Source organism: Gambusia affinis, linkage group LG04 (genome assembly GCF_019740435.1).
Source record: "Gambusia affinis linkage group LG04, SWU_Gaff_1.0, whole genome shotgun sequence".
Classification (NCBI taxonomy): domain Eukaryota; kingdom Metazoa; phylum Chordata; class Actinopteri; order Cyprinodontiformes; family Poeciliidae; genus Gambusia; species Gambusia affinis.
Genome location: NC_057871.1, coordinates 20,767,398 through 20,782,327, shown reverse-complemented (window position 1 = coordinate 20,782,327; position 14,930 = coordinate 20,767,398). Strand labels below are relative to the sequence as shown.

General features: G+C 37.9%; 2 protein-coding genes across 3 annotated transcripts; both read right to left on the bottom strand.

The window, feature by feature from the left end:
- Positions 1-235: 235 nt before the first annotated feature.
- On the bottom strand, positions 236-5,205 carry cenpk (centromere protein K). Of its 2 annotated transcripts, none has more exons than XM_044114232.1 (10): positions 5,023-5,205; positions 4,667-4,768; positions 4,510-4,566; positions 3,351-3,414; positions 3,066-3,112; positions 2,892-2,974; positions 2,653-2,751; positions 2,199-2,334; positions 2,060-2,113; positions 236-846 (listed from the first exon to the last, which is right to left on the bottom strand). In XM_044114232.1, the coding sequence occupies exons 1-10, from the start codon at positions 5,023-5,025 to the stop codon at positions 691-693; spliced, it is 801 nt and encodes a 266-aa protein (XP_043970167.1). In that variant the 5' UTR covers positions 5,026-5,205; the 3' UTR covers positions 236-690. The 2 variants fall into 2 exon arrangements, with proteins under 2 accessions (XP_043970167.1, XP_043970166.1); XM_044114231.1 differs by having other exon boundaries at positions 3,351-3,417; positions 5,023-5,143.
- Positions 5,206-9,533: 4,328 nt separating this feature from the next.
- On the bottom strand, positions 9,534-13,763 carry lbx1b (ladybird homeobox 1b). The gene is made up of 2 exons (XM_044114229.1): positions 13,118-13,763; positions 9,534-10,580 (listed from the first exon to the last, which is right to left on the bottom strand). The coding sequence occupies exons 1-2, from the start codon at positions 13,443-13,445 to the stop codon at positions 10,087-10,089; spliced, it is 822 nt and encodes a 273-aa protein (XP_043970164.1). The 5' UTR covers positions 13,446-13,763; the 3' UTR covers positions 9,534-10,086.
- Between the last annotated feature and the right edge of the window lie 1,167 nt (positions 13,764-14,930).

Genomic DNA, 14,930 nt, shown 5'->3' with positions numbered 1-14,930 from the left:
AGTGAGTACTGTTGTGCATAAAATTATTCTATAAAGCCTCAATATTTAGTATAATTTTAGGCACACATTTGATTTGCTGGTTTTTCTATCTTGGAAGTACAAGTAAGACTAAAAATGCATCTTGAAAATGACCTTCAGTGTTGTTTTTTAAATATATATATATATATATATATATATATATATATATATATATATATATATATATATATATATATATACACACACGTCCATGAAGTAATCTAGCAAGGCACAAAATGTGTTTATTAAAGAAGCAAAAAATATTCAGAAAGAAATATTAATAAAGTACAGGCAAAACATGTATAGGTGACTGATAGTTTGAAATAAATTGAACTTTACATACTTTTATGCCAAAATAACAAGTGAAGATCCTGTTTTATTTTATTTCTCGGTGAACAGCAATAAGACATCTAAGATCACAAAAACTTTAAGAACTTTAAAATCTCTGACTTATGCAAATGCAGAATATCTTAAAACTGCAATAAGAACTAAATTAACACAAACAGAAATGAGTTGTAAAACTAATACATATTTACAAAAAGTAATTCTCTTGTCTCGTTTCTTTAGACGGTTGTCAAAGAACTGCGGGGCTCAAATACACACAAACGAAAGACACTGACTGACATGTTGTGCTTGAGAAAATTTAAAAATACAAATTTGAAAATCAGTCAGTTAGAAGAAGGTCTCCAGGCGGATCTTGAAGTTGTTCTCCTGGTGTCTCACTGCGATCCCATATCGAAGCAGCATCTCCACGTACGGTGGCCAGAATGTGTGATCTATCGTAATGTAAGGGTCGTGCGGCGTGTTCATTACTTTGTCCATAAGAACCTGTAGGTGTTATCGACATAGAGAGGTATTTGGGTTTTCTCAGACTGTTCTGGAACAAACATGTCAAGTAAAAACAGGCCATGCACTGAACAAAGTCAGACAAGAGCTTCATAACGGTTACCAAAAACCTCCAGGATGCAACTTAATGAGTGATTTTAACTAAATGTTTATCTCATTCTTACACTCTTAGGGCTAAAGCAAAGACTAAAGACCTGAGAGAAAATAAAACCTTGATAAACCTTTGTTGCACATTAATTACTTTAATAGTAATGTAACACAGGAGGGAATTTCTGCTTTACTTTGTTCCAACTAAAACAGTAGGAAGAAACATGAACCTTTTCATAATATTGAAGCTTTGTGTTTTCATTGTTTTTGTCTTTAATAAAAGCAGAACAAAATGCAACTAACCAAAGAATTTTACATATGGCGCTGACTACAGTTTGATTGGTTGCGCCTCCAGCTACCCATTTATCAGTGCTGCAGTAAAAGTTTGAGGCGGTGAAAACAGAACCGATGCTAATTTAGCACTGGAACTGATTTAGCTAAACCAGAAAGGAAGCTACATGTTGATGTAATCAGTCATTTTCAGGAGTGCATCGATTGCAGTTTTCTGGCCGATCGGTGATCTTTTAAAAAGCCTAACTTACTAATTCTGATTTTGGCCGATGCCAGTGTTTTTTTGTCTGAAATATTGCTCAATATCAAGAAAGTTGCTGAATTGGCAACAATGGGATGACTATGGTTAACTGTAAATGTGCAGACATGACCTGGTCGGCCGGTTTGTCAGTCAGACCTCTCTCACAGGAGAAAAGAAAAGCACATTGGTTGATTTGTAGGCCGAGGTTGATAACATTGGTGGATAAGATCGGCTTCACATGTAAAAATTAGCCGATCACCGATCTTCCAAAATTAAGGAAATCGGCACCAATAAATCAACCGGCTGATAAATCGGTGCACTCATACATATTTTCCCTGTCTGAGCTACTTTTATGACCGCCTGAAACAGCAAATAGCTATAGCTTACGTTATCTTGCAAAGTAAAACAACAGGGATGCAAGGTATTAGGAAAAAAATAATTAAATATTCACAATATTGATTTTGTTTGCGACTAACCCAAATTTTGCTAATAAAAAAAGTAGAAAACAATTAAAATATTGACTGTTTTAACATGTCAATGTTTAAATATAACGCGACATCTACATCACACACCCACCTCAAGGATTTTACTGAGGGAAACAAGGTCCTCACTAATCTCCAGGGGAATGTTCTGAAAATAAAAACAGCAATGTTTTTAAAACATTGAATATAAGAAACAAACACTTTATTATCCACACTACTACAGGTTAACGCACCTTCTTCTTTTTGCTGGCAGTAGACTCGTCCTGAGGGGGAGGGACATGTTTCTCCAGAATGTCTCCCAGTGACTCCATCAGCTGTTCCTGATAAGTCTTCATTTTCTGGATTTTGGCCTTTGTGTCCAGAAGGGCGCTGGAAGAACATAAATATAACCAGAGAATCACTGTGGTAATCTATAAATGCTTAATTTCGCCATGCCTTCCTTTCCATTTTGACAACAATTTGCAGTTTAAACTAAAATTTCACATAGAGAAAGATCGGTGGAGTGATAGAAGGATCCCTATTTAATTTAGTCAATGAAACAGGGAATACTCCTGGAATTAAACAGATTTTTTTCCCCACACCTATTCAGACCTGGAAAATCCATAAATCAGGTTCCGTACTTTCCAGGCCGCCTGGGAACCTTAAGTGTCTCTTTTTCATTTGGCGTCACATTGCCATCACACTCACTTGTGCTCTGAATATTTCTCCTTTTCCACTCGAAGTCGTTCGATGTGATCATTGGCAGCTAATAGCACCTGCTTCTTCTCCTCCAGCCATTTCTGCTCTCTGGAAGAGAACGAGGAGAAACACAAAGTGTGAAGTCACAGTAAGGTCTCGTCCATTCAGACCTGGGAAACATTTATGTGCTCTGATGAAGCAGAAAGTAGTGAAAGAAAGCTTTGGCGGGTAATGGAAAGGTCACGCACAGCTCTTTAGTCTCTCTCAGTTTGTCTCTCTTGGCTTCACAACAAGAAACAACCATCTCCAGTTCGGAGCAAAACTGGAGCATCTGCAGAGAACAACACGTGGGACACGTTTTCAGAAAAGTGGAAGGGAGGGAATGTTTGATGATTTTTAATTTGTTTCACACATGGACACACCTCATCTTTCCCTGCATGAAGTAAAATTTCTGAGTTAGCCGCAAGCGCTGTGGAGGAGGAGGGGAAAAAATAAATAAAATCAGTCAACATAAACATTTAAACTCAGTCAAACTTGACATCATTTTATTTTATTTTCCTTACATGACAAACTCAGCAAAAGATTTACAGCAATACAAGATGTAGGACAGCAATGAGACTGTGGTGTGAGATATTAATATTAATATTTGGGCTGTAAATGTAGAATGATGCCATAGTTTTGTTGCAGTGGGAGAAGTGAGGACTTACAGCTCGGCTGCATGGACATCCACAGCTTCAGTTCAGCATCTGTAGCTGCCAGTCTGTTTACTGACTGCTTCATGTGAAAATACATGGTAAAAAAAAAAAAGTCAAGTTAAATAAACAAGCCTGAAATCAACTTAAAAACCAGGCAAGAAGGAGCTTGTACCAATTGTGAAGTTACAAGCAAAGTTTTAAAAGTTGCAATTTTAACACCGCTGAAATATTTTTTCCATCATACAATCTCTTTGGTGCATTGGGGTTGAAACGATTAATCAGATTACTCACCGGAACTAATTTAGCAATCGATTAGACTACAAACTCAAATCTGTTTAGAGAACACATTCAGAGCAGTAACTGGGCCACAATTGTACAAAAGAAAAATATGCATTTTGTATTTAAGGTAAAAATAAAAAATAAAAAATAAAAACCCTTCTTCATCTGTACATATGTGCTAATCAGAACAAGTAACAGTTTTATCTTCACCTGATTTACCTTTTGCTATCGAATCTGTAATAGGGTAATCCAAAAATCAATCAACACATTATCTCTACACTGTACTGATGTTAAGTCAAGCAGGAAGTGCTGAGCTTTTCACATGTTGGTGGCAGAAGTATTTATTTAGATCCATGCTTTGCTACCGAGGATGATCAAGCCTGCAATAAATTAAAGCTATGTTGCTGCATTTTAGGCAATTAAATGTTTGTTGTTGTTTTTTTAAGAAATTGACATTTTTGCATCTTTTAATCCATTTCTAATATTACACATATATAAAAAGGTTTCATTGGTTACACGAGAAATCTGCAGAAATTTTATCCGATTAATCATCAGAACAACTGATAGAAAGCTTTTGTTTGTGTGAGTAAAATGAGTAAATGTGTAACTATGTTAAATTATTTTAATACATCATTCATTGAGTGCAATCTGGAATAGCTTTGCATGGTGTGCAGTGTGGCTAAAATAAAGAAATAAATAAATAAATAAACAAAGGGGAGTGTCCCACCTTCAAAATGCAAAGCAGCCATTGTTGCGCCATCCACTTAATAACCTAATTATTTGACTGAGGTGAGTCAAAGCAGCAAATGACCTCGAAAATTTACAGAAATGTCTTATTTTCTTAGAAATGCAAGGATGAAAGAAAAAAGATGAAAACCTTCAACCATCTGACCTGTTCATGGAGATTCTCACAGATGTCCGGTTCACACAGTATGATTTCATTCTGCAGCTGCAGACGAACATGACATCGATATTTATTATTTGTTTGCTCTAAAGTTTCGCCGAAGCAACAGATTCATGTCGGATCACGGAGTGGAAAGATGGTTTACCTTCTCCAGTTGAGCAAATTGCTCCTCACATTGCTGCACCAGCTCAGACTCGGCGGCCTCTGAGAGCTGTCCAGCAGCTCCTCTGTCTGCCCGGACCTCACCCTGCAGGAGGAAGCAACACAGGCCGAAACATGACAATTATATACACGCTTCAACACACAAAAAACCGCAAGCAAACGGCTAACAGTGTCCGCGCAAAGTCACGTTACATCATAAATCGAGAAAAGTTGACTAAAGACCGGCGTCAGATAGCACGGACCGATATTCTTTTGTTATAAGCATAAAACATAAAAAAATACGGAATTAAACAGAAACACAAAAATCGATAAGGTGAAACTCACGGGGTTAAATCTTACCATGTTCAGTAAATCCAAGCTTTTTTTCTAAATATACAAAACATATAATGTTCGTGTTTGTTTCAAAATGCCGCCGACACTGATGGCGTCATGACGTCAGCAAAGTAGAGAGCGTAGCGTAAAACTGCGCATGTCAAGTAGATACAATGTAAACAAAGTCCATCCGAAAACGTCACAGCTCATAGTTGGTGACCCACACTGTTAAAGCAGAGATCCAGGAAATTGCAGATTTCAGTGGCAAGTTATAGAGAAAAAGAAGAAGAAGAAGAAGTCATTTCTCCGTCTAACTCTAAATTTTTTTTGATTGAAATCAGAGCCGCCCCAAAGTTGAACGTGGCCCTAAGCGGTTTTTTAGATAGAGGCATTTTCTTCTTTCCATTGGACATTCCACCTTAAGGGACCAGGTTTGATTCTGTCACAAACAACAACTAACAAAAGCTACTCCTCCCTGATAGTACAGACCAGATATTTCCATAAACTTTATAAAAGGCATTTTTGTCCTCAAACTGTTTGACATCAAATCTATCTTTTCTTATTTTAAATTAATTAGGATTACCTAAATTACGTCCATTGACGTGAAACCAGAATGAATAGCGACTGTTTTGAAGGATTCTTGACAGATGTTAGGGTGGATTGTGCCACATCAAAAAAAAAAAAAAAAAAAAATCAGCATTATATCATGGCATGGTTTTATTCCCTCATCAAAACATACACAGAGTGTTGCTTTGACTCAGAAATACATGTTTGAGAAATTTTGGACCTTTTGAGAAAGACATATGGTGGTGGGTTAAAGCCAACTCAGGATCTGGTTCGGAGCCACAACATCTCTTCCCTGTTGTCTGCCCCCACGCAGCTCCTTCAAACTAGCGGCAGCTATTGTACATTTTGTTAAAATCACTTGTATTATATAATGATACAGTTGCTTTATATGACAAGCGATAAAGTTGTTTAATCCCAGTCTGATTACATGTTAAATATTGCAGCCTATGTGAAATGCGCTGCCTTAAAAACACGTAAAACATTATAGAACTGTAACCCTGCCACAATCTGAGGGACTGATTCGTTTGATTTTAATTAAGAAATCCATCCGTTGTCTCACACAGTGGTGACTGTAGTCTGCCGTTCACCAGCAGGTGTCTCTGTTCGTCTCTTTGTCGCAGCTAAATGGAGTCAAAGATGATCTTCTTTTCTGCATTTTGAACTGAATTTTGTCTGAATAATTTTCAGAAAAGATTATTTGGTTTCTTAAAGGTTTAAATTAAAGATTTGGTTTTTTTTTCATCTGATTTCATAGAGGTAAGAATAAAATGGCCTATATCATTTATAATCAGTAATGTATTTATTCCTTGTCAATTTTTCCTCTAAATGTTCACGTTCATTATTATTATTATTATTATTATTATTATTATTATTATTATTATTATTATTATTATTATTATTATTATTATTATTGCAGTAATATTTATAATACAATAATAAGCTTAATGCTGCTTACGCTAGAAAAAGAGTATCATCATTCGTTGTCGTCCATCAGAACTAGTGTTTATAACACTGAATTATAGCCATCCATCATTTTGTTACTATATATATTTATAATATGATTTAACTTCATATAGAGTTTTAACAATATTTAAACTATTTAGTATTTTTGTTGCCTCTCCTGGATGCTTGAGTTCAGCACCCAGAGAGCAGTTCTGGAGCACATATCTTTATGAGGATGCATTATCCGTTTTTCATGTTTCTCCGGCTTCCGCCCCGGAAATCACACAGCCTTGATTATTTGAATGATCAACTAGAATTTGATTAATATGCAAATTTCAGAAGGAACCGTTCCATTTGAGCCCTCAGCGCAGCCTAATTAATCAACAGTTAAAGGAAATTAATACATACATCAATTCTGTCAGGAACATGCTTAGTTCAATCGCCCGTAAAATTGAAGTTTGAAGTATTAACTGGCTCCACAGGAAGGCCATGATTAAAACTCTACATTTTTTGGCTCCATTTAGAAATATGGAGTGCTCCACGGTGGTTCCAAGCAGGAGGAAAACCCTTAGGATGTTGAATAATAAATAAATAAATAAATAAATAAATAAATAAATAAATAAATAAATAAATAAATAAATAAATAAATAAATAAATAAATAAATATTTTTTGTTCACAGAGTCCTTTCGAGTACGGTGAAAAGTACCAGATAATCAATCAAATTGTACTTTACACTTTCACCTGACACCGCTTTCCACAAGGTGCAGAGAGAGCGCAGGGGAGAGTATGAAAAGGGGAGGGGAACAAGATGAAAAGAGAGAGGCCAGTACTATTGTTTCAGTAGGGACTCATGCATCAAACTTCAATTTTCCGGCCGATTGAAGTAGTGATTTTTCCCCTCTATCTCGAAGTGAAATACTGAAATACACTTAAGACCTCCAGATTAATTACCACGAAGTGGTCCCTCAGACTGTAGTATTACTTATCGCCGGAGCCCGCCTGACAAGCACTCATAAAATAAGCAAGTGAAATCCATAAACGCAGCCTGCCTTAACACGCTCTCCCTTCATAAATATGCTGGATTCAGAATATATATATATATATATATATATATATATATATATATATATATATATATATATATATATATATATATATATGCTAACACAATTTCATATATATATATGAAATTGTGTTAATATCAAATTTTTTCATATTGTAGGTCTAATTTGCCTACACAGAACCTACAATAACCGAGCTCGTATAAAGTATCTGCTGGCCCGTAAAGCTTTCGGCGGGCTTGTTTGAAGCCTTTTGAATAAACGAGAAACAGGCAAACACTATAAAACAAGTCACAAGAAGACAGCTCAACTTATCCCTTCTTCCAACAAAGAGGGTTAAACGGGAGGCCGGTCTTTTGAGTTTCCCTTTTGGACAGCCTCTTTCTCACATCTCCATGTTTTCAGCTTCATTAAACTCCTTAAAGACAAAAGAAATAAAGAGCCAAGATGAGAAGAAAACAAACAAAAGGACTCCCTAACCAGACTCTGGCAGAAATGTCACAGGCCCAAACTCTTTATGGCTTCCCTATTTAACACACACACACACACACACATATATACAAAAAAAAAAAAAAAAAAAAAAACCTTTCCCAACAAAATCCATTTTTTTGTTTAGAAAACGCTCTTGGACAGAAGTCAAACATATTATTCCAGGGCTAAAAAGCGGATAAAGACAAGCGGTTCACCAAATAAAAAAAAACAAAACAGAAAGACGGGAGGCACTTTCATTGTAATTCATTGACTTGTTCAAAACGCCATGCAGGCACAGAAAGGGGCCCAGACATTAATAGCCGCAGATGCCCTCATGAAGGGGGGAGTCTATGTAGGCATTATGGCCTTTGTTCGCAGCCAGTTAAACTGTTTAAAAGGAGGGTTAACTCAATCCATCAAATTGTCTGAAATTGTGAGGAAATTTCAAAAACCATATGGCTTCCAAACGTTTGCGTCCTTTTTGTGCGGTGGGACACACTTGTCTCAGTATTGCTGCCTGCGGGGGACCGGGGCCCAGCTCCTTTGTGGCTCGTCCCATCAGGGAACTGCTGCTCATTTGTCCCCACTTTTCATGCTTTGCGCTCAAAATTACGGCCCCGCAGTCCCGCGGAACAAAAAGCCATGCTCTATTTAAAAAAAACAACAAAAAAACAGGGGGCTCAGAGAAACTGGCCCAAAACTTTTTTCTTTTCTTTTTTTTTTTTTTTTTGCACCAGATTTGTGTTTCTCACATAAATTTTTAGCCCGAATGGGGAAACACGTCTGAGGGTCAAGAAGGCAAGATACGCATTTATTGGACGTGAAAAGGAGGGGACGCGGGGATTCCTGGAGCACAAAATGTTTAGAGCAGAAAGAGAAACAAAGGGGACAAAATAGTTCAGAATAATAACTCCAAACAGGCCCCACATTTAACGAGCTTAGCAACAACAACAAAAAAAGAAAAACACAACTCCCCCCAATCCCTCAAGAATAAAAAAAAAAGAATTAAAAAAAAAAAGGAGTCAGAAAAGCAATTTTTTTATTCCCATCGTAGCCTATATACAATACAGTCTGTGCATTGGTTTTCAGATAATGTCCTGATTTTAGGAAGGCACTTACAGGTGTAGAAAACATAACAAATGTATAGAACTGTAAATCTATTGTATACAAACAATAATCTAAAGGCTTGTGGGGGGTTTGGGGAGGGAAGGGATCGCAATAGCGTTCGGCTGATTTTTCGAACATCGCCACCTTTATCGGAGCTCCCAGTGTGAGTCTGCAGTCAAAACCGAAGCAGGGAGGAGGAAGAGCCGGCAGTGACTGAAGGGAGGGGTTGGCTCTTGGAATAAAATAGTGACAATAAAAAGAAAGAAAGAAAGAAAGAAAGAAAGAAAGAAAGAAAGAAAGAAAGAAAGAAAGAAAGAAAGAAAGAAAGAAAGAAAGAAAGAAAGAAAGAAAGAAAGAAAGAAAGAAAGAAAGAAAGAAAGAAAGAAAGAAAGAAAGAAAGAAAGAAAGAAAGAAAGAAAGAAAGAAAGAGAGAGAGAAAGAAAGAAAGAAAGAAAGAAAAAATAAATATATAATGTTTATAAATCAAATCATGCATTTCCATGCAAACATATGGAAAACATACGTGGTTTTATTGTGAGTATGGAGGGGCTTATAGGAAAACCAACAGAGCAGATGCGTGTGTGTGTGTGTGTAGTGTGCGTGTGTGTGTGTGTGTGTGTGTGTGTGTGCGCGCATGCCCACGCGTGTTCGTTTCTGTATACTGTAAACAAAATATATATATATAAGAAGTTATTTTTAGACCATATTGCTTTGATGGAAACAATAACAGTTCGCTAATGAATACATCACTGCATATTTGTAGTTCTGCGCTCATGCTTTACTGTGAATCTGTGCCGATAGAAAAAGTCATTTCGTTTTGGTACATGTTCTCATATAAGCGGTTAAGTTTACAAGTCCTCTCTGCAGGATCACCACCACCATCATCATCTCGCTCAGTGCGTGTACGCGTGTGTGTGTGTGTGTCTCTGTGTGTGAGAGCCATCAGTCATCCACGTCTATCTCCACGTCCTCGTCCTCCGAGCACTCCTTGCTCGTTGTGTGGTCCGAGAAGGGAGACAGCGGAGAGCTGCGCAGTTTCTGAGCGAGCTCGTGCTGGTGATCCTGCGGGCCTCCTCGCGCGGGCGACTCGGCGCGCGGGTGGCCCAGCGTGCCGTTGGCGCACTTCTCCAGGTCCGCCAGCTTGGCCAGCTTGTCCAGGGGCACCTGGCCGATGGCCTTGGCCGACTCCACGTCGGCCTTCATCTCCTCTAGGTCCCGCTTTAGTTTGGCCCTGCGGTTCTGGAACCACGTGATGACCTGCGCGTTCGTCAGGCCCAGCTGCTGCGCGATCTGGTCGCGGTCTGCGGGAGAGAGGTACTTCTGGTACAGGAAGCGCTTCTCCAACTCGTAGATCTGGTGGTTGGTGAAAGCCGTCCGGGACTTCCGACGCTTCTTCGGGGTGCTCCTCTGGCCGAACAGGGTCATCCCGTCCCGGCCTACCGAGGAAAAGGGAGAGGCACAATGATCAAAAAGGTGTTGACGGTTTCGCCACTTCTCCGTTGAGTACATTCAGGGGCGTTCCTAGACGAAAAGACGTTCTCGGGCACACGGGCTGAATAAGCATCCAGACTTGACTTGAGGCCAATGCATTACCATTTCGTTTCTTTCCACCATGTCACACCCCTGTGCCTAAAAGCATGGACTATAGGTTCACTTCTCATTGAAGTTAAATATAATATATATATATATATATATATATATATATATATATATATATATATATATATATATATATATATATATATATATATATATATATATATATATTAATATTATAAATGATGGAGATTAATTGTTATGAAAAAAAACCTTCATGTATGATTAAATTAAATTCAAGTGTCTGAAAATGTTATTGTTCAATCTAGGTTGGTCCAGTTGACTCAGGACCCCCACCCCCTCAAACTAAAACGAGTTTGAACCAACCTCCTGATGGTTTGTATTATTCATTCAACCAGCTTTTACCAGATTATTTACAAATAATTGGTTACTGGTGTGTGTACAAGACGTCCCTTTGCGAGGTTCCTTGTGAAATGTCAGTACAAAACATCCTGGAACAACTGGGGTACGAAACGACCAAAGCTAAAGAATCAGAAGGCATGAAATGGTGAAGGAGAAAAGATTTTTGATTAAGCTGACTGTCTTATATGTGGTATTGTTGGGAATTGTCTCAAACAAATAGACATATAAAAGTTAGCAACACGCTCTATGCATACTCACGCTGAATTGAATTGAGTTCATGCTAATGTTTTAGTAAAACTTTACTCTCCTTCGGAGTTGAAATGGACATTATTGAAAATGTGCCACCTCCATGTTTCCTGCATGTACATGTAACATTTCTTTAATGTTCTGAACATTCATAGCATGGTGCATTTTATGGCAGTTTCATCTGCCTTTTCGTCTTTCTCTGTTTTCATTTAGATTTCCCTTCCATGCAGTCAGGCTTTCTTCTAGTATTTCAAAGTGGATCTCTAGACTCTGTTGTTTTTACACTGGCAATTTTTTTTTTTTTTTTTTAATTTGGTCAGAATATGTTTTACTTGGTCACAACAGACACATCCTGGGGTGTGTGTGTCTCATGAAGTGTCTCCTGAGTCTCAGTAATGTAGACCCCATTCTTTCTATTGAAAAAAGTGATTTATTGTTAAATAACAGCAGCACAGTGGGGACAATTATCCTGTAGCTCTTGCGTTTTAAGTCGTCTATAAAACCAAAAACACTGAATTGCAGTGGAGCCTCAGTCTTGAACAAACAGCTGTGAAACTGTTTTACAGTAAAATCAGTCCATGACAGACTTATTTTAAATTATTATTTGCTGTAAAATGTGTTTTTTTTTTTTTACCTTAACTTTAATAATCAAGAGTAGCAGTCTATTTATCGTATTGTTTTGGTGAGTTAATATCACTCTCACTGAAAGAATAGTGACCGAGAAATTTCCCACAATCCACTTTAAATCCACAGGAATGTGGCGTAAATAGATTATGCAGTACAAAACTGCTGAGACTACACCGTTTTTCCGATTAAAAACACCAAGTCGATACTGCAAAAAAATTAAAAATAAATAAAATGAAATAAAATAAAATAGTAAAATAAATTGCAGTGAAAACAATAAAAAATAGAGTTAAAATAACAGAAATGTGTCAACGTTGTACCACTGCAGTTTTAGTTACTCGTTTAAGTACTAGAATTATTCGGGTACGAAATGGAGCCGTCTGCCACAGGATTTTTCGTTCCGCATATACATTAACGCTTACATTGAGGACTTTTCGTACCTGCTTAAACAAAAGAAGATTTAATGTGTTTTTTTCTATAGTCTACTTGTAGTGCGTTGCGAGAAAAAGGTGGTAACACCTTTCTAATGATTGTGCTCTAGCAGCAGGAGGGCGCTGAGTTATTCTGGTTCGATCAGGGGTCGCGATGTTTCATATTTCAAGCGAGTCATCCGGCCCAACCATGGATCAGAACAAAAATAAAATAAAAATATCTTCAAGTTATCAGAAAATAATGCAGAATTTTAAAGTGGGAGGGTTTAGCATTATTATGGATGTGCATCGTATATAATTTACATGTCGACGTGTTTAAAAATGCTTATCTACAAAAATAAAATAAACTGCATGCAGCGAGCACGAAGTGGAAGGGATAAAATTGCACCTCGTCATCATTGAAGACGAATAGATAATCAGGGATTTCTGCCGAGGCTTAAGGACTTCTTTTTAGACTGTGCGTAAAAGTGTTCCAACTCACAAAATAAAGAATACGACACTTAAATTGAAACTTAATTTTCACCTTGAATACATGAATGAAAATTATAGTTTTGCAGTAACAAATACAAGACAGATAAATCCACGAAGAGCAGAAAAGAAGAGAAAAAAACATGTCCTTTTTCCATCATCACGTGAAATCAAAATATATGAATATTTCTGGTGTATTTCCCCCCACTCGTAAAAAGCAGCAGAATAAAGCACCCGACATTTACCTTCCGCAGCCTGCAGCACGCTGACTTCCAGCCCTTTGAAGGTCTTGCTGGCCAGCTCCTCCAGCGCACAGAGAGGAGAGGTTTGCGTGAGGAGTGCGCGGCTGGACAGCGGCAGGCTGGAAGGACGGTGCTTCTCGGAGGACGAGATGAGATGGGCCGTGCCGCAGATGGCGTAGCTCCGCTTCACCGACGGCTTGTTCAGGATGTCGTCGATGCTGAAGGGCGTCAGCGGCTTGTTGGAGTTGGCAGGAGGCGGCAAGTGGTCCAGCGGGCTGCGTCTCCTGTTCTCCGCCGCGTCGCATTTGGCCACCTCTTTGGATGTCATCATTGGTTGCAGGACGAGTTTAGTTGCTTTGAGATTTTATAGGTTGCAAAAAACAAACAAACAAAAAACAAAACAAAACAAAACAAAAAAAACCCCAGCAAAACAAAATTGAGGAGGAAAGTATGAAACAAAAAAGTCACATAACACTTTGGAGGTAAAGTAGAAAAAACAAAAAGAGAAAAAAAAGAAATAAATAAAGGGAAGGGTTATTCCGAAATGGGATGCGCTCAAAGTCTCGATCCGCAGGAATGAGGTGCCTCCCTGAAAATGGCGAAGTCCAAAGAGTCGACGATTACTAACAAGTTATCATTGATTGGTGGCTAATCAATTATCTCCAGTGGCACTTTCGCCCTCTTCCCTTTCACTCTTTGACTATGTTGCAGTCCAGCGCTGGGCTTTTTGCGACTGGGGGGGAGGGGGGGATCCCATTAATTAGGACGCATGGTTGGAAGGAGGAGGAGCCCGGCGGAATTATAATGCTCGGTACTCTTATCATCTTTGGTCTAATTTAGTCGTGTGGTGAGACACCAGAATAGGTATGTGGGGTAAATGAGGGGAAGCAGAGAGCGAGGGAGAGAGATGAAGAGAGGGAGAGAGAGAGAGAGAGAGAGAGAGAGAGATAGGGAAATAGAGTGAGGGAGAAAGAGGGAGAGGATCACAATCTCTTAGTCAATTTGTGCGTTTTTACGCGTGAAACTCCAGTCCAGCAGCACTTCATAGGCTTTCATTTAAACATATTCGGACAAATCGACTCGGCTTCCGTTAGAGGCCGCAGCTCAGATATTTTTTCCACGACCCACAGCGCGGATGATCCTTTGTTTTTTCTTTTATTATTATTTTGTAAAGGTAATGCAGAGCTGGACCATATATCAGCTCTGATGATACCTCCTCTGGGGCGGGAGAGAGGCGGCGGCATGCATCCCTCTCAGCGACGCCGAACCCGGGCCATAACTCAGCCAGAAAGGGCTCCTTTTATTTATCATCCGTGAAATATTTCATTTCCTCTCAGAGCACCGAACGTCCTGCAGCTGTGACGGTGAGGGCTTCGTCCTGACGCGCTGGACTCGCAGAATATTTGCATATGGCTGTGCCACAAAATAATAACAAAAAAAAGTAATAAAAAAATCTGGATTTTATTTGACATAAAAGAAAGAAAAAAAAAAAAACACATTTTACAATGCAATTCAGAAGACACATGTAAGTTTTCCTTTTGTTATAAGTTAAGTTTATTGTTTTTCCTTGCTTTAAGAAAAATAGTCTATTATTATTATTATTATTATTATTATTATTATTATTATTATTATTATTATTATTATTATTATTATTATTATTATTATTATTATTATTATTATTATTATTATTATTATTATTATTATTATTATCCTTATTATTATTATTAGTCTATTATTATTATTATTATTATTATTATTATTATTATTGTTGTTATTACTATTCATTAATAGCTTAATAATTATCTACCTATGGCTT